Source organism: Oryctolagus cuniculus, chromosome 1 (assembly GCF_964237555.1).
Source record: "Oryctolagus cuniculus chromosome 1, mOryCun1.1, whole genome shotgun sequence".
Classification (NCBI taxonomy): domain Eukaryota; kingdom Metazoa; phylum Chordata; class Mammalia; order Lagomorpha; family Leporidae; genus Oryctolagus; species Oryctolagus cuniculus.
In genome coordinates this window covers 171,160,682-171,180,587 of record NC_091432.1, presented here as the reverse complement: position 1 = coordinate 171,180,587, position 19,906 = coordinate 171,160,682, and the positions used below count along the sequence as shown (strand labels likewise).

General features: G+C 38.8%; 1 protein-coding gene across 10 annotated transcripts in view; it reads left to right on the top strand.

The window, feature by feature from the left end:
* Positions 1-19,906, top strand: part of PTPRD (protein tyrosine phosphatase receptor type D) — a 1,630,925-nt gene that overhangs the window by 1,461,017 nt on the left and 150,002 nt on the right. For 8 of the 10 annotated variants that reach the window (XM_070051957.1, XM_070051959.1, XM_070051970.1 and 5 more), the window contains 5 exons: positions 930-956; positions 5,539-5,656; positions 13,726-14,313; positions 14,752-14,852; positions 15,659-15,918. In XM_070051957.1, the coding sequence (XP_069908058.1) occupies positions 930-956; positions 5,539-5,656; positions 13,726-14,313; positions 14,752-14,852; positions 15,659-15,918 (1,094 nt within the window). The remainder of the gene's footprint in view (positions 1-929; positions 957-5,538; positions 5,657-13,725; positions 14,314-14,751; positions 14,853-15,658; positions 15,919-19,906) is intronic. The other 2 variants (XM_070051973.1, XM_070051976.1) reach the window with 2 other exon arrangements.

The following is a 19,906-nucleotide window of genomic DNA, read 5'->3' as shown; positions in this document are numbered from 1 at the left end:
TTAGAAACATTCTTACTAAAGGCATATGACTACGTGGCTCCCTTACCTAACCCAAATCCAGTTGCATGGTTTGTATTTGAAGGCCACCTCTGAAATTGTAGGAGATTCACAGTATGGCCTCTTATATTTATTTTGTACTGCATAGAAAGTAGGAATTTCTCATACAATAATATTAATAAACTCTATCTGGTATATTTTATTTATAATTCTGTAATTATAAAAAAGAAAGCAGTATGACAACCAGTCCTTACCTATTTTTACTTTATAGAAATAAATTTATAGAAGTATAATTTTATCTGAATTTTCATTGTGAAATATTCTGGTTAATGATGTTACATAATACCAAATGCACTGAATGTGAATTCTACCTTTGCTAGTGTAGTTATTGTTTTCCTCTGTGTACTTTGCCTTTTCTTTATTAATGGCTAATTTTCCTTTTTTTTTTTCTTGCCCTTCTCATTTATCCTCATGATTATTCATTGAAATTTCATTACATCTCATAGGTCTTTATTGAGGATATAAAATTTCAATATAATGAATGATATTAATCTAAATAGTAGACTAGAATTAATTATGTAACCTAGGAAAGAGTCAAAATGAATGTCATGAAGTAGGGTATGATTAGAAATATCTAGTGTTTTACAAGTCACTATTGATTACTTCCGTGAACCAAGCATTTTCTTTAAAATTAGCTGTTTTTAGTGGTAACACTAATAGAGTATATTTAATTTGACCTCCCAATTGGGAGGGAGGGTGGCAGCATAACATATTTCTGTTCTTTGGAAATTTATTGTACTTAATACATAAATTGCTTTTGTGGTTCAGTATTTTAATGTAAGGAAGACAACATTGCCTTTATAGGCTACAAATTTCTCCTCATTTCTTTTTTATTTTGTCCCTCCTCCCCCAACCTCATTAACCTCATTCAGTGGGAATTTGATGATACTACTGAACATGTGAGTAATGTTTGATTGCCTTGTCAGAAAACAGACTATGTATGCTTGGTTTTTTTCTGATTCCCTTTCATTTATCTGTAGTTTATCATAACATTTTGCTTGGATGCATGAACTAACAAATTATCTTTACTATGTGGTGCACTTTTTATGTTTGTTTTTGTTATGTGAAATCAGCATGGTGCCACTGATAACATAAGAAATGTAATGGGGTCATGATACTTGTTTTGATGGCTGCTACTAATTTGGTCTCATGACACAGTCAGAGGAGGCATGCTGTAAGTGGAGGCATCACAGATTGGAGATATCAAATTATATGATGTAGACTGCTACAAAATCCTACTCTAGCATTATGTGTTTAATATATAGTAAAACATATATCTGGCACTGATTATCTAAAACTGGACATCCTGTGAAGTGCCCATACAAATATGGGTGAAATTTACTGGATCATTCCAAGAAGTAAAAGATGTCTCACTGAAGGAGGTCTGTTTTTAATATGTGTGAGTGAGGGGTTTATGTTACTTATTGAAAGCCTGTTATATATTAAGAAACTATAGGAGATACGTGATATTAACACCTGCTTTCTAGGAGTTTACTCAGTCCAGATGGCAAAGAACAATGCAAAGTTCTGAAAAGTTCCATGAAATGTAGAAAACAAATTGTTTAAAATAATGTATAATGCATTAGTAAATGAATTACAGTGTCAGTGCTGTGGAATTCATAAACAGTGGTTCAGGATAGCAGAACAGGTCCTGAAGCTTTTTAAAGAATTTTGGAGTGACTAGAGAGTGAATAAATGAAAAAGAATTGTATGTATGTGCATGTATGTATTATATATATACATATATAATAACATGTACCTCATGTGTGTGTAAATGTATATATATAGATACATAGGTACATAGATACAGAGAGAGAGAGAGAGAGAGAGAACAAGGACACACAGAGACACAGAGAGAGCTTTCTTTTTGCTGATTCACTCTCCAAATGCCTACTATGGTTCTATGGCTAGTGCTAAAGTCAGAAGTCAAGCACTCACCCAGGTCTCTCATGTGGGTGGCAGGAACCTGACCACTTGAACTCTCACCTACTGCCTTGTAGGGTCTGCTTTGTCATGAAGCTGGAGTCAGGAGCCAAGTGCTGAACCCTAGCCCTCTGAGGTGGGACATGGCTGTCTTAACAGGCACCTTAACCACTAGGCCTGAAAGGAAAAAATATTTTAAAGATGAATTCAGCAATAGCAGTCAGTGACATTGAGTTAGTAAATTCAACATAAAGGAAGGTTTCACGGTAGTGAAGAATAAATACAGCTGCTAAGTAAATTACTATATAATGTTGAAAAAATATGAAGTGTTAACCTGATTAGTCTTGAACTCTTAATAGTGGAAGAATATAGAAAAATATTAACAAGATAAATAATATAGAGTTTAGAAGGAAGGTGTTATTTGATTTGATGAATAACTATTGCCAACGCACAGGGCCCTTTTTGAGAAGCCTCTTAAAATATACAGGGAGTCAATTCTCATGGAACTGACATTGTAAGAGTGTTGACACACAGTAAGAAATACATTGTTTGTCATGATTCAGCACACACATGTGTTCAGGTAAAATGAAAGTTTAATAAAACCACACTTGACGTTTAAATACAGGATCAACTCTAGCATTTTGTATAAAAGTCTATTCTGTTTGCTTTTGTTGTTTTTGTTTAAATACTGCTCATGACTGACTAAATTGATTTCATGACCTACTAAATGGGTCAGTGTCTTCAGTGACTTAGTGGATAGATTCAGCAGTATAAAGATAGCTCATAGGGGCCGGCATTGTGCCGCCTGCGGAGCTGCCATCCCATATGGGTACCATGGGTGCCAGTTCCAGTCCCAGCTGCTATATTTCCGATCCAGCTCTCTGCTATGGCCTGGCAAAGCAGTAGAAGACGGCCCAAGCTCTTGGGCCCCTGCATCCATGTGGGAGACCTGGAGGAGGCTCCTGGTTCCTCGCCTCAGATGGTTGCAACTCTGGCCCTTGCAGCTATCTGGGGAGTGAACCCACAGATGAGGTACCTCTCTGCTTCTGCCTCTGTGTAACTCTGCCTTTCAAATAAATAAGTAAATCTTTTTTAAAAATACCTAATAGATAACAAGTAAAATTGAGCATTTTACTAAGTCATGAAATAAAAGTTCAACCAGAATTGAGGCAGCACAGACAAAAACAGGATAGAAGTGATCAATATTTTAAGGGGAGAATTGACAAAAAGTTGCTAAAAACTTGAGGAAGGGCAAGAATTCAAAGAGCTCATAATTACTGAAGGTGTATGTGTGTTACCATTCATTTAAACACAGAAGACAGGAGATTCTGCTTCTGGGAGTGATGTGAATTTTAGTAGGTTGAACTGAGGTAATGATGGATAGTACTGGGAAAACAGATATTTAAACTGGGCCTGGATAAGAAGTCAGGATGGGAGATGAACTTGGGATAATGGCAGTAATAATCATTTAAGGTTTAACAATGGAGGTTTTCTAGGAATAGAGAGACCCAGCAACTATGACAGAACCCAAGGCCTTGCAGCTTTTAACAAACAGGATGGGAAGTGCATTGAAGATGGGACAGCAGAAGTGAAGGAGAATGAGGAACTGTGACATCAGAAAAGTGTATTCCAAATAGTTTATGGAATGTGGAATTAAAAGATGTTTATTTTGGTGAAGAAATTTTCAAAATACATGCGTATGAGAGAGCTTTATTAAAGTTCCTGGAAAATATATATTTTGAAAAGACTGCATGAGTTTCAAAAAATTTTGTACCAAAACAAACTTATCTTTTGACTCCGTATTTCTGTGACAACTGAGGTGCTTCCACAGCTTTAGGAGTGAAAATGCAACCCAAGAGTTGATACAATCATGGCAGATAGAGGTGAAGCCAGCTGAGATTATACAACTGCAAGTAACTGCCAATTTCAAATGGTGGTACTTTTGTTAGCCTGTACCAACCTGAGCAAGAAGAAGGATGCATGGAGTGAACCACGATTTTATGAAAGAGAAATTCATAGAAGGCTCAGAGTACATGCATTTCTTGCCACAACATTTGGTGATAGAACAAAACCTTCTTTTCTCTGTTACTCTTGCCTGTTCTATAAGAGGAGTCCAGTGCCATCTGAGAAGGACCTTGGAAACAGTAGTGTTGCCTTCACCAATCATAATTTTTGGAATACTTAGCCTTTATTTTGTAATTTAAAATATTGTTCTTGGGTGGTTTCCTTGGTTTTTATATCCTTTACAATGTTAGTGAAACCATTCCAAGCTCTGTAAAATAAAATGTCTCTTACTGTTGATCTAGCCAAATAGTTCCCAACATCATTTCAAAATTGTATCTAAAATTCTTGTATTTCTACAATGATAATATTCTTGCTCTTTTGAGAAAACACATTGTCAAAAGCTATCATATTTGGGATCAGTTTCAACAACTGAGTTCTCTGTTTCCTCTTACAGCCTTAACTAAAAAAAGCCCTACTCTATTCTGTACAATCCAACCAATCTACTTAACACAGTGACTTTAGATTTGGAAGACAGTGCCATAGCTGTGCCAAAAATCTAAAAGGATTTTTATATTTCTGTGTGTGAATGCGCACATGTATGCATGCACACATGTGTGTATGTATATATGTGTAGATTTAAACATGTACCAGAGCAAGTTACTACCAGTAACTACATTGAGTACAATGTAAAGAATCATGTAACCTGCAATGTGGAAGAACAGTTCAAAGATCATCTGGTCTTTGACTATCATAGCTTAAGAAATACTTTGTGATTTTTCACATTCTCTCAGTAGTTAGAATTATGTGAGAACAAATTAGTGATTTGGTAGATCTCAGTACACTTGTAGTCTAGTTTTATGGCTGGCTGACTAAATAGCCAGCAAGTTCTCTGTGAGGAATAATTCCATACAATTAACCAGTGAAAATTCCTAGAGTCCTAAGAAAAACCTGTTCTTCAGGATACTTAAGTCTAACAGATGAACTATTGGGCAAAATACTAACATGGTGATAAAACAGACTGCATTGCTCTCAGTCCTTTCACCACTCGGTGGGCCACGCTACAGAGGGTACAGAGTGCTGCTGGCATCAAACGCAACTGGTTTGTGATGTGCTCACTGTGAGCCAGGCATAGCTCCAGGAGTTTACCTTGCATAATTCTCTACATCATCCAATAACCCTGTAGGGTCCTATTATAATTAAAATTTTACAGTGGAAATTGTGGCACAGGGAACTAAACTGGCTTGCCCTGGATTACCAAGCTGTGAGTAAGGACAGGTCGACTTAACATCAAGAATTAAGGAGGCAAGGCTCCAGATTTTGTGTTTTTAACTACTGTCCTTAACAACTGCTTCTTAGGATGCCTGAAGACCCCACTTTAGTGTCAGCTTGAAAACAGATCTCCGCAGCATGGGCTGCAGGCATGAGACACCCAGTGCTTAGCATGGCTGCTGGGGACTTGTAAGCATGCACAGAGAGAAGATGCATGACCTTGTTCCCCTGAGGGCATTGGTGGTAATATGTTGTCGAACAATGTTATTCTATGTGTCATTACAGGATATGATCATTTCTGGGCTACAACCTGAAACTTCCTACTCCCTCACAGTCACAGCCTACACCACCAAAGGAGATGGTGCACGCAGCAAGCCTAAACTGGTGTCCACCACGGGGGCAGGTAATTATGTCCGCGCTTTTATGTGCCTTGAATGCTAACACAGACTTTCCAAATAGTGTGGGTGGCTTTCATCATTATTTCATTGTGATAAAATAAGAAGAAATAAGTAGACTTTGAGTTAACTTGTATTTTTTAGTTCAGGGCCAAAACCAAAATCCATGTAATCCCTTTGTTCAAATTTTTCCATTGGTCATTCAGCAAATATTTTTGTGTATTTACTAGGTGTCACACACCTTCCCTAGTACTGAGAATGCAGCAATGATCAAAGCAGAAACGTACTTTGCCCTTATGAAATTCATTTCTGATGAAAGCTATATCATTAGCAACTGAACAAAGGGCTATATAATGAAATGTTAGAAAATGATAAGGAAGACCCTAGGAGCTATGAAGGTGTCTTAGAGGGAGGATGTGGAAGGGGAGAATGGAGTGATGTGGAGCAGCAAGCCCCGTGAAGTTGTGGAGGGAAAGCCTGTGGGCAGGAAAGGTCACACACAGCTTCAGCGTCCCCCAACACCCAACCCTTTCAGAGCTACCATTTTGACCTAAGATCATGGCTCACCTGGTTTGGGGTTTCGGTCACTTCCTCCCCTGTGTCCTCTGCTGTGAGTATTGCAAAGAAGCAAATGCAAATGGCAAAGAGAATGAAGAAACACAGTGAGCCTAAACATTATGAAATTGCTGAGTTCTGAGGACCAAAGCTTCTGCCATTGCTCTTCAGTAAGACATGGTAGGAAAAACCAGCATCAAGGAAGACCTGGTATAAAACCAGTCAATGAAGAGAAATGACAAAAGGACCCTCCTCCAAGCCCTGTATTTAGCAAGCTCCTGTAGAACACTGGAACGATGCTTTGATTTACTTTCCCCGAATCACCTCTCACACAACTTTTCAGGAACACACCTCCACGCAAAGGCATAAAGCAAAGAACAGCTGTGATGCTGAGCGCCCTCCTGGGTGCCATGCTCACTGCCAAATTTGTCTAAATGTCATAAGATTTGCCTCGCTCACATCCTGCCACCTGGAACTGCCTCAAGCAGCAGGAATACAGATGGCAAAACTCCTTTAAGGCAGAATCTTTGGAGGTTGTTTTCTTTAAAAAAAAAAAAAAAACAACATTGTATCAAGCTAATTCAGTGGCCGAATAGGAGATACCTATTCAGTGAGGGGCCTGATGCCCTGGTGAGTATCTGCCTATGGAAGTAGCCACTGCTGGAGCGTAGCCAAGGCTAAGCCTGAAAGACTGAATCCCAAACTGAAGAAAATAGATCTTCTTTGCTCACACACTTTTTCCTTAGCCTTTATTTACTGACTTCTCTTTGTTTGAAAGGCAGAGATACAAAGAGAAACAGAGACCTTCCATATACTGGCTCACCCCTCAAAAACCCACAAAAGTCAGGGCTGAGCCAGAATAAAGCCATGACAAAGTCCAACCCACTACTCCACAATACGTGTCCCTGTGGGTTTGTTTGTTTGTTTTTTTAAACTATGTGCAGGGGCCAGCATTGTGGTGTAGTGGGCTGAGATGCGGACATCCAGTGTGAGCGCTGGCTGGAGTTCTGCTCCACTTCAATTACAGCTCTCTCCTAACGCTTTGGGAAAGCAGCAGAAGGTGGTCCAAGAACTTGGGCTCCTGCCCAAGAGCGTGGGAGACACAGAAGAAGCTCCTACCTTGTGGTTTTAGCCTGCCACAGCTCTGCCTATTGTGGCCATTCAGGGGAGTGAAAAAGCACATAGAAAATCTTTCTCTCCCCCTTTGAAATCATAAATCTTCTAAAAAATACATCCAGTTATACATATTCTATTATCAACACAAATGAAGTTTCTAAAAAGGAACCCTAGCAATGTTGAGAGCTTTGTTAGTTTTAGTAGTTCTTTATTTACTTAGTTTCATTGTACTTGAAAGGCAGAGAGACAGAGAGACATGTCTTCCACTGCTAGTTCACAACCACCTGGGCTGGTCTCCAGGAGCTTAGAAATCAATCTGTCTTCCACATGGGTGGCAAGGACCCAAGTACTTGGGCCTTGTACATTAGCAGGAAGCTGGAATTGAAAGTGAAGCTGCAACTCCATTCAGCCTCTCATATAGAAGGCAGAGGCCCAGTCACTTGAGCCATCGTATGGTCCTTCTCAGTATGCATTAAAGAAAGCTAGATTGGGAGTAGCAGGGACTGAAACCAGACACTGTTGTATGAGATGCAGACATCCCAAGAGGCAACTTAAGCCACTGTACCACACATACCCCCTTTTCACTCACCTTTATAATGATGTCTTAAAAATTTTTTTACTTTATTTCTTTGAAAGGCAGAGTGACAGAGAGGGAGAGACAGAAAGAAAGAAATCTTCCATCTGCTGGTTCACTCCCCAAGTGGCCACATCAGTTGGGGCTGGGCCCGGCTGAAGCCAGGAGCCAGGACTCCCATCCAGGTCTCCAATGTGGGTGGCAAGGGGTCTGTCTAATTGGACCATGTTCCACCATCTTCCCAGGCACATTATCGTAAGCGGTATCAGAAGTAGAGCAGCCATGACTGAAGCCATGCTCAGGTATACGATGTGAGCTTTGGAGGCAGCAGCTTAGCGTTCTTTGCCATACGGGCCCCTACAATGATGTCTTGATAAGCCCAGAATAGCCTACACAAAACATCAAACTCCTATTGTCTATAAGAGGAAGGCTATGTAATAAGAAGGCAAAGTAGAACATTTGTGACCAAGAGTTACCAGATCCTAGAAAAAGGTGTAAGTTTTGTCTGTTTTAATGTCACTAAGTCCAGCTCATCACTGTTAAGTCATCATACAGGCTTTATACAAGTTTTGTTGTTGTTTTTTTGTTTTGTTTTGTTTTGTTTTGTTTTGTTTTGTTTTAAAGAATTGTGGGATTTACTCTCCAAAAGAATACTTGGGAATTTTCATTCAGTTTCACATGTTTCTTAATCAGTAGAGTCTTGACTACTGAGATAGTAAATGGTTACATCTTAGATGCCTGAAAATTTACTTTCTAGAAGTCCACCCAGTAAGCCTGGGATAAAAGTGGGAGAATCCAGTTGAAATTCCAGTAAGAGGAAAATTTTAGTTTTCCTCTGCTGCTAATCTACCAAACACCATTCCTTAGTCATGGTGTATACCTATGCAATTAGTGAACATGTTAGTTTTCTTTTTTGTATACTATTACCAAAAAATTCTTATGCATTTATATTAATGTAGAGAATTTCTGAGTTTTTCTCACAGATGTGGACTTCCAGTAACCACAGTTACACAGAAGTATTTGGTTATAGTTCCCATGGTGAATTCAGGAATTCTCATGAAATTTTATTTCAGTAGTAAAATTCCTAATTATGGAATATATTTTTTCATTCAGCATTGCTTCTAGAACATGTAAACAATAATATCATTGAAATAAAGTATTTGTCGTAATTTAAGATAATCTGTTTTGTAGATATGTAATGTGAACGATGGTTTGGAGTAAAATGTTGGCTCTTATGTTTTAATGCTTCTTTGATGTTTCCACTTTATTTGTTAATACTTTGAATTTTGACCATTGGTGTACCTCCTAAGATCTTGAGGTTTAAGGCATCCAGAGAATTCATTGACTTGAGATTTTCTGTATATGTTTGCATGACTTTCAGTACTACCTTGCTAGTTTAAGGCTGATCAAATGATGTCTGTGGCCTAGATAATTTGGCAATAGTGGGTTTTAACCAGTTAATTATGATTGTTGCCGTTTTGGTACTAGGTTAAAGTAAGGTTACATTTAGGGCCATTGGGAACGAGTGCCTTGGTCAGTCTCTCATGATTACTACTGACTAGAAGTAATAAAGGGAAGCTGCAAATATGGGCCATTTCTGAAGTCCTCTGGGATGTTCAAGAGGGAATAAGACTATAAGGAAATAAGAAGAATTCAAAGTGCAAAGGAGAGAAGAATGTATAAGTCATGATATAAATTAGGGTTAGTTTATTTCCTTTGCGGCTGGACTCTCTTGTTTCTTCCAATATGCTAACTAACATACAGCCAAAAATAACCTCCAAGCTCTTTGGAGTAATTATTTAATACTCTTTCCTCAAGCTGCAGTGCTGGAATAAGTCGAAATGTTGACCATACTGCTGATACAGCCTTCAAAAGTAGACCGTACAATAACCATACACACACACATACACACACACACTCTCCATGTATAACATCATATGCTGCAACACTTCATTTTTCCAGCTAGACTATTCATGTGTTAGAGGACAAGGACCCTTCTGTGTCCATCTTTACTTTTCTACTCAATCCATGTGCCAGTGAACAAATACTGCACAAAATAAATAACTGGTAAATGTTTATACATAGAATTTCTGGAAACAAGAAATCAAAGGGGATCTGTTATCAATATGTAGAATTTTGAAAAGCTCTTTTTTTTTTTTAAGATTTTTTATTTGCTTCTTTTTTTTTTTTTTTTTTTTTTTTTTGACAGGCAGAGTGGACAGTGAGAGAGAGAGACAGAGAGAAAGGTCTTCCTTTGCCGTTGGTTCACCCTCCAATGGCCGCCGCGGCCGGCGCGCTGCGGCCGGCGCACCGCACCGATCCGATGGCAGGAGCCAGGAGCCAGGTGCTTTTCCTGGTCTCCCATGGGGTGCAGGGCCCAAGGACTTGGGCCATCCTCCACTGCACTCCTGGGCCACAGCAGAGGGCTGGCCTGGAAGAGGGGCAACCGGGACAGAATCCGGTGCCCCGACCGGGACTAGAACCCGGTGTGCCGGCGCCGCTAGGCGGAGGATTAGCCTAGTGAGCCGCGGCGCCGGCCTTTATTTGCTTCTTTGAGAGAGAGGCAGGTCTTCCATCTGCTGCTTCATTCCCTATATGGCCTCAATGGCTGGAGCTGGACTGATCCAAAGCCAGGAGCTAGGAGCCTCCTTTAGGTCTCCCATGCTGGTGCAGGGGCCCTAGCAGTTGGGCCATCTTCCACTGCTTTCCCAGCAGTGAACCGGATCGGAAGAGGGGAGCCGGGACATGAACTGGCACCCATATGGGATGCCGGTGCCACAGGTGGAAGCTTAGCCTACTAGACCACAAAGCAGGCCCTTGGAGAACTCTTTTTAATGGTATATGCAGTGATGCAGAACTCTTAGTGTTCCTTTTCTCTTTTTTTAATCCTATATTTTGTCCCCTGGAGGAGATACCACCATCTACCCATAACATATTTAAAGTAGTGCATCTATCATTTTCATCATTCTCACGTTTGTGGAGATTTTTAGGCATTCCTTCATGTGGCCAGCATCCCTTGAGAGTTTAATATTGGGAGTTCTTTGTCTAGCTAACTGAGCATTCACGTCTTTATTGAATTCTTTACTTGTGCTTCTGGGTGCTTCCAGATCGGTTGTCTACCAGTTTGTGAGCCTAGCTAATCTCTGCCCACAGAAGGGATGACTTTGGTGGGCAGACTGAGATATTCTGGCACAGCAGTAAGAGTCAGTAGGTCAGTGCTGACGTTCTTACTTCCAGAGTGTAACTTGATATCATGCTTTCAAGCCCTCAAAGCCCACAAGCCTTAAATCCTCCAATGAGAAAGGGCAAGTCAGCATCAGAAACAAAAGACCTTATTCCAAAACAAGCTTTGACTCCCACAGAAGAATACATTACATTTTCATAAACTTACTGGGATTTTTACCTCAGAATTTACCAGTCCATTGTGTCTCTCCAAATTTGTACCATAACAATATTATAAAGTATAACACCAGATAGAAAAACATACTCAGAGCTAGCAATTATTATTAGAATACAATCTGTATTTATGATTTATACCAAAAAATTTAAAAGTATTTTTATTTATCCTAACTTTCCATGCATCACAGAGAAACAAGACACTCAATGTATATACTGTTGCACAAATCCATTGAATGAGAATTTGGGGCAATTTTAATACCTATATTTAAAAAGATGTATTGTTCCTAGAGAACCTGAAATTTCGTAGTTATATTTCCAGCCAGCAGTTTGAACTGAGTTACATTTACTTCCAGATATATTCTTTACTGAAAGCCCTGTCACACCATGGGTTTTTCTCAGCAGAGATTCAAGTACTTTAATCCTTGGCACCATCTCTGGCATTTTAATGGGCTCACCATGTAAATGCTGTACACACATAAAGGGGCAATGAGGATGTCTGCCAATGTCTACCTTCAAGTGCTGTTTTAAAATTAAAATTATTGTAAATATCATAGTAAAAACAAATGAATAATTCAAGCAGTCTCCTAGTTATGTATTAATGGATTGTTTTCTGAGAGTCTGTTAGTTGGTTGTTAAGATTCTGATGCATTTTTTTCCCTGGGAAACAATCACACATGTATATTATTGCCATATGAACTTCAGGGACCTCTGTTTTTCATACATTGTAGATTAACTGAGTTATGTAAACTTACTACGAGTTTACTCAGCATGTGAAACAAAACTGTTACCAAATTAATTAAGGCTGTAACTGTCTACATGAATGTGCTCTCAGGGAGAGCGCATCTCCATATGCATCCCAACTTTCTGAAATAGGAAATGAAGAAATTGATCAAATGGATCTGAGGTTAATATTTTATGTATTGCCTCATTCTATTTCCGGGTATTTTTTCCTTTACCTACATTCCCATGATGCTGTTGTTCGTGGCCTGTCTCCCATTTCTGTAAGCTTCCTTTCCTTGCTATGACCTTTTGTCCTCTTTGGTTTGGTTTTGATTCTGATGCTACTCTCCCTGCCTTTGAATCATTCCCAAAGAAGACACTGACTCTGTGCTTTTATCATTGCCTTTCTCTGTAGATTCCAGATAACTTCTGTCCATTAAAAAAATGTATCTGTAATCATTAATTGAATGAGCAAATTATAAGTAATCCATGTTCATGGGAAATTATCTCCTGACCACAAAAAGCTGATTCTGATTATTAATAATTATGGTTAATATTAATGTAATATAAAACATTTTTCAGAGACTTTTACATATATTTCTTCATTTAATAGTTACAACAATGTGACATGTCTTAATATAATACCCATTTTACAGATGAAGAATGTAACAAGAATGACTGATGTGGATAATAAAAATAAAACAGTAGTATAAATTAGATCCATGCTAACTCAAAGCAACATTATTTTGTAGTTTTAAAAATTTAATTTATAAGCAACTTAAGGACAGAGTTAAATGTTAAGCAATGTATTGACCAGAGTTGGGACTGCCTGGCAGTTGTCTCACCTTACTAGTCACTTGACCTTGAATGTTTATATGCCCCTCTGAGATTCATTTGTTTATTATAGAAAATTGAGATTTTAAAAGCTAATCAAAGCACATACTGAGGAATGAGGAATATAAGTCAAATGAGATACTACATACAATACACTTAGTACCACATCTGATATACTGCACATAATAAACAAATGATCCTTATACTTATTATTCATATTGGCTATAGCTAATTGGCTAATCTTTATTCTGATTAATTTCTTTGTGGCATCAACCTTTGAGTGTACAAGTTTAAAATAGGGAAATATTTTCCTTTAAATTGTTTCAATAATTCATATTTTCTGCTATCGAATTTTAGTGTCTGCACATGCCTTAATAAAGTAAGAGAAGGAGTATATTTCCTTGAAAGTATATAGGTCAAGCATTGTTGCTTGTTTTTATCGGTTTATTTATTTGTTTAAAAGTTTATTTGAAAGTCAAAATTACAGATGGAGGGAAGGAGGGAGAGAGGGAGAGAGAGAGAGTTTCCATCTGCTGGTTCACTTCCCATATGGCCAAAATGGTCAGGCTAATGCCAGGAACTTCATCACGGTCTCCCACATGGGAACAGGGCCCCAAGGACTTGGACCATGTTCCACTGCTTTTCCCAGGCCATTGGCAGGGAACTGGATTTAGAAGTGGAACAGCCGAGACGTGAACTGGTACCCACGTGGGATGCTGACAACACTGGTGGCAGAACTCCAGCCCCAGTTGTTTGTTTTGAGGGTGCACTTGGAAATAATGAAATGAGAACACCAGTGGAGTAGTGCTTCCCACTTGGAAATGACTGAAATGTGAATCTCTACTGGTTTGTCTTACCAGTCCCTCCTGTGTGTTCCAGTTCCAGGGAAACCCCGGCTTGTGATTAACCACACACAGATGAATACTGCCCTCATTCAGTGGCACCCTCCCGTGGACACATTTGGACCCCTTCAAGGCTACCGTCTAAAATTTGGCCGCAAAGATATGGAGCTGCTCACTACTCTTGAGTTCTCTGAAAAAGAAGATCATTTTACAGCCACAGACATCCACAAAGGAGCATCTTATGTGTTCAGGCTCTCAGCCAGGAACAAAGTGGGCTTCGGGGAGGAGATGGTAAAGGAAATCTCTGTTCCAGAAGAAGTACCAACTGGATTCCCTCAAAACCTCCACTCAGAAGGCACCACTTCAACCTCTGTGCAGCTATCCTGGCAGCCACCTGTCCTGGCAGAGAGAAATGGCATCATCACCAAGTACACCCTTCTCTATAGGGACATCAACATCCCCCTTCTTCCAATGGAGCAGCTTATTGTTCCAGCTGACACCACTATGACACTCACTGGCTTAAAACCAGATACCACATATGATGTAAAAGTACGTGCTCACACGAGCAAAGGGCCCGGGCCATATAGTCCCAGTGTCCAGTTCAGGACACTGCCTGTGGATCAAGGTAGGATTTGTCTGCTTACGGCCTTCCTCCTTTAAAGGAATGTCGATCTTTGGAATTGAGTATTTTGAAGCTATAAATAACTGATCGGCCCATTCACATTAATAGGTTCAGCAAAAACACAAAGGTAATGTATGTAAAACTTCATACGTTTTGGATGCCTTAGATTTGAGTTATAGAATGCCACGCAAGTCTGGCTGACAGCACCCCAGTGTCCTCAGGTAAGGAGAGCACAGTGGAGTTGACTGAATGGGAGAGAAAAGAGAGCTCTTTATGAGGATGGGGTATTAAAATGAATGCTCTAAACAGGTAGGCGAATCACATTGCTCTTTTTGATCAAAGTAGGCAGCATCTAGTGTAAGCCCTGTGGTCCATCCTGGAAAAGGACAGGTCCTGTGTATTTTTAGGAATAGTTTAAATACACTGTCTTTCCTTTTCCAGCAGTGTTTGCAAAAAATTTTCATGTCAAAGCAGTAATGAAGACTTCAGTGTTGCTGTCTTGGGAGATCCCAGAGAATTATAATTCCGCCATGCCTTTCAAAGTAAGTTGTTTTCTAATTTGCAAGATATCCTGAGTAAAACTGGGGGGAAGGGGGGAGGGAGGAGGGGGGTGGGGATGCGTCTTGGTAGGCTGCGGATTGCGCAGACTGCTTTGATTACGTACTTGCTCTTCTCATTTGTGACTTTTATGTAAGAGATTGTGCTTGCTGCTTGAGAGCATGACCTTCCCACCTAAAAGAGCAGAAGCTCAAACACAGGCCTCACCTTTCGTATAGATTACCTATTGACTGGAACTTAAACTTTTTTACATCTAAGTAAGTGCTTTTGTCTTTCCACCAGAAAGTGGAATTTACATGGTAGTTTGAATTTGGTTATTTGTCTGAATTCTTGGCATTTCTAAACTCTACTTTGCCATTGAGACATATTGTGAGATATTAGCAAGAAGAACATCTTTATGAAATAAGGAGTGGGAAACCGAATTTGAAGGTAAAAATACATTTAGGAGTAGGAATTTAGATTTTCAGAAAGGAACTGATGTGGATAATACATTGAAAAGCCAGAATATTTCTGTACAGATTCCATTAAGATCACATACAGCTGACAAGGCAGATATTGAAATGTATTGTACATTTCCTTGTTGATTATTTTTGTTAGAGACGTTAAATCATGACACAGTTAAGGGCTGACAGGAAAACTGATGCAATGTCTGGAATCGTGGACACTTTTGAGCTCAAGAATCACCCAAAATTAGAACTGACTTTATTTTTCCTTTAGCAAGTACATATTATTTTAGAAGGTATATTTTGGCTCTTTGAATACCAAGCTTTGATTGGTTATATCTTCTTAGATTCTTTATGATGATGGGAAAATGGTAGAAGAAGTGGATGGCCGAGCCACACAGAAGTTGATTGTCAACCTGAAGCCTGAGAAGTCGTATTCATTTGTGCTTACAAATCGTGGAAACAGTGCCGGCGGGCTGCAGCACCGGGTAACAGCAAAGACTGCACCAGATGTGCTACGGACCAAGCCTGCCTTCATTGGGAAGACCAATCTGGATGGCATGATTACTGTGCAACTGCCTGAAGTTCCTGCAAATGAGAATATAAAGTAAGTTAGTTGGTGACATAGGGCTGAAGGGAAAGATGCAGGTAAACAAAGAGTTACATCTCAGTGTTTGTAGTGGCTATAATAACACAGTGCTGAATCTAGGCTTATAGTTCTGCTATCCAAGCTCTGTTGTACTCTGTTCTGATGTTCATTGTAAGACACAGTATTATTCATTTGACACTGGGTTTTTATGTGTTCCAGGAACAGTATTACTTAGAGGAGATAGACAAATAGATCATGGTCCTTATTAGAAAGTATTCTATTGCATAGTACATGGAATAATTTACTCTTAACATTTGATACATCTATTATACCTATGCAGAAGTCTTACAAAGTGCTATAAAGTTAGAAGAAACCTTGGAAAATTAGATTAATAAAATAGTGTATGATTCTATTGTTATATATGTGTAATGAAAAATAGGAAAAGTATCAACATGTTAAGAGTTCAAAATAACATTGGAATAAAATCACAAGCATTACAAAATACAGGTTTCCTGGTCTGGATAGAGCACAGTGTAGAAGCCAATGGACCTGAAATGAAAAATGAACTCCAGTCAGTTAAGTAGTTTCTCCCAGTACACATAGTTGATTGATTGGATAATCAAAAGAAAACAAGAGTATGTTTTCACCAAGACTTGTTACATTACAAGTTACAAGTACTGTGGTAGACCCTGGGGAGTATTTTGTAAAATATATGGTTTCCATTTAGTAATACAGGGTAAAGGTCTTGGAGAAAGTGACATCTAAGTGGAGGCTTAAAAGAATGACAAGAAGTTAGCTGGTCCACAGGAGTGGGGATGGGAAGACAACTATTTAGGCAGATGCTCATGGAAAGATGAAATTAAAGTTATCATATTTTACACCAAAGTAAACATATCTTTTAGCTCCATTTTCTAAGAATTCTTTGGAGACTCTTGGAATAAGTGTGTTGGTGCAGCAGCAAGAGAAGACTCACACTAGTCATTCATCCACCTCTTTCCTCTCCATTAAGACCGTCAGCTTGCACTCAACAAACGCATGGTCTGTGCACACTGTATCAAGAGTACTATGTCTGCGAATAGGTGACTGAGATAAAGCCCTGCCTTACAGTAAACAGATACAGGAAATAGATAATGTGACTATCATAATGGGGTGAGTAGTGCCAGGTACTGCAGAAATACAAAATTCGAGTTTTAACCCAAATTGGTTGTCAGGGGAGGCATTCAGAAAGAGCTGATATCTGAGTCTTGATCTGATATCTGAGTCTTGACGAATGCAGAAGATTAACGAAAGGTGAAAAAGTTCCAAGCAATGAAGGGACAGGGAAAAGATCTAGACAATAACATATACATATATACATATTCTATATATAAGATGTAAGTCTTTAGGGACAGAGCTGTTCAAAGATGAAAATAGTATCATACTCTACATAGAGCATCTATATCATATCATGTAGTATCATATAGTCTACAGCATTTACTGTTAATTCATTTTTCCAAACTTACGTTTAGTTATATGCAAATGATCTTTAGAGATTTTTCAACTAATTGTGTTGGTAAAATGTATAATCTTTCATTGGGAATTGGCATTTTTAATCCACTAGTGGCAAACTTGAGTCTCATTTTCCGGTTTCTAAATGAGTTGAGAATGTTGCAGAATGCATTCTATATTTTAGAGTTGTTCTTTAACTTCTTCAATTTTTCTCTTTCGTTTATGTATTTCCTTCTCTTATATTTCAAATGGGATTCAGGAAAAAGGGATGAAACTTTTTTAACAAAGAGAAAACACCATTATGAAGCAGAAATTATGGAAAAATGTGTTTCCTAAAAATGAATGTTTCCTAAAAATGAATGATTCCTAGAAACATATTCTAGCCACTCTGGGGGGGGGGGGGGGAATGAGCAAAAGGCTAAAGTAGGGAAGTGCTTGAATGGGAACAGTGTCACAACCATAGGAAATGAAAGGCAAATCTGTTAGTGAAAGTTTTGGATAATGTTCATTTACTGGACTTCTTAAAGGAGTAATAGGATAAAGTTACCCTTCCTGCCTTCTAGTGTGGCCAGATCAAATATTAACAAGAAACTCTAAAGAATGATACACCATTCTCAGTAATAACAAACTAGCGATTAGAAAAGATGGTAGCTTTTTGTTCAGTATTCTATGGGGAAAATGAAGAGAGGAAACAACTCATTCCAAAACTGTGGGCGGAATATTAACTATACTTAGATGAAAGCAATCTGAAAAAAAAAAAAAAAGTGCTTCCTGTTTTCCAGCAAAATGCAATTTTGGTGATTGAAGGCCACTTTGTTTACTAACAGAAACCTTTTTTTTTTTTCTCATTTTCAGTTAAATTTATTGGCTAGCCCCTTACCACCTTAAAAAAATGTTTCTTATAAATATATTGGAGACATAGCTGTTTTGCCTGCATATTCTTCCACACTTGGTATCCTTGTATTTTTGTGTGAGGAAGCAGAGAATCTCCCCAAAGGAAAGGCTAAATTCCTCCGGACCCAGCCTTGAGGGTCCCACAGTTATGGTACCAGGAGTTCTGTAATGCTTCAACCGTCTGTTTGAATAGATGTAAGGGGCAGAGTGCCAAATCAGAAAGTCTAGCAAAGCCATCGTTCTTTAGAAGCAAGTAGTGATGACAGAGGGAACTTCTGTGACTTTAGAGAACAGACTTTTACTCTAGGTAGTTAAAAAAAGAAAAGAATCACACAGATTGTACTAAAGGAATAAGCTACCAGACGGCATCCGATGTAAATTAATTCCACAATAACCATTTTATGTTTATAAAAAATGGAAATGAAGAATCAGAGCCTTATGAAATGGAAAACTTCTTTAGTCTCACTAATTTGACTTTTAGAGTCTGTGCTTTTTCTTCTTTTAGAAAAGAAGATTTCTGTGCAAGCTTGACTTGTTGCTTCATAAAATCTGTGTACGACTGGTAGACATTTCATGAGCACCACGTTTGTCAACTGATGCAGTAATACATGCAGTTTGTATAACGTTTTACAGTTTACAGAAGATGTTAGCTGGATTTACTTAGGCCTTGCCATAACACTGTGATGTAGGTATTCTTCCCGTTTATGGAAGAGTAACGTGAGGCCCAGACAGATACTCCGAGGCCTGGCCAAGCTCATAAAGTTGGTGCTGATAATTATTATTAACACAGAGGGCTTATAAGGCCTTATTCAAAGAATGTTATACACATTAACTGATGCCATCCTCACAAGAACAATGCCCCAATGCAGAATCTCAGAACCAGAGATGAATGATTTGGATCTAGGCATGTCTTCAGAGCCCGCATTCTGAACCACACCCTGCCCCTGTGACCATAGATTATTGGACAAACCAGGATATTTTTTTTCTAGAACAATTACTAACCAATTAAGAACTGCCCACAAAGTAAACTTGAACAGAATTGCCCCAGACAAAACTCAGCACCCGATGTGATTAGCACGCTGTGTGGACAGACCACAGACATATGTGTCAAATGTTATAAGGCAGTAAGAATTTAGAAGCCAGTTGAATGCAGATGCTTCCCACAAATCAGCATTGTCATTTTGCTGTTTTACAAATGAGGGAAAGGAGGCTTAAAACAATTAAGTAACTTGCCTGACAACACACATCTGAAATGATTCATAAGCCTTAATCTAAGCATAGAAACTGGAAAGAGTATACAATCTGGTGTGGTTTTCCTTGAGTAAATTAATTTGACTCAAACAGTATACACACAGATGACCATACAAATAAAATGAAAAAATTATGCAAGGAATGCCATTCAGCACTAAACTATGAGGCAGGTTTTGACTTCCCAAATAAAGAATTTGAGAGTACTACCGGCCTGCTGATAAAAAACATCCTGGCTGAATTGGAAGCGGGACTGCTACAAAGACCAGAGCTCACCTTCTCATATAATTATGGAGCTGGGCCCCTTGATGATAACATATTAAATGAAATTAGTAAAACTTTACTTAATATAATTAAAATTCTGAAGGTTAGGTTT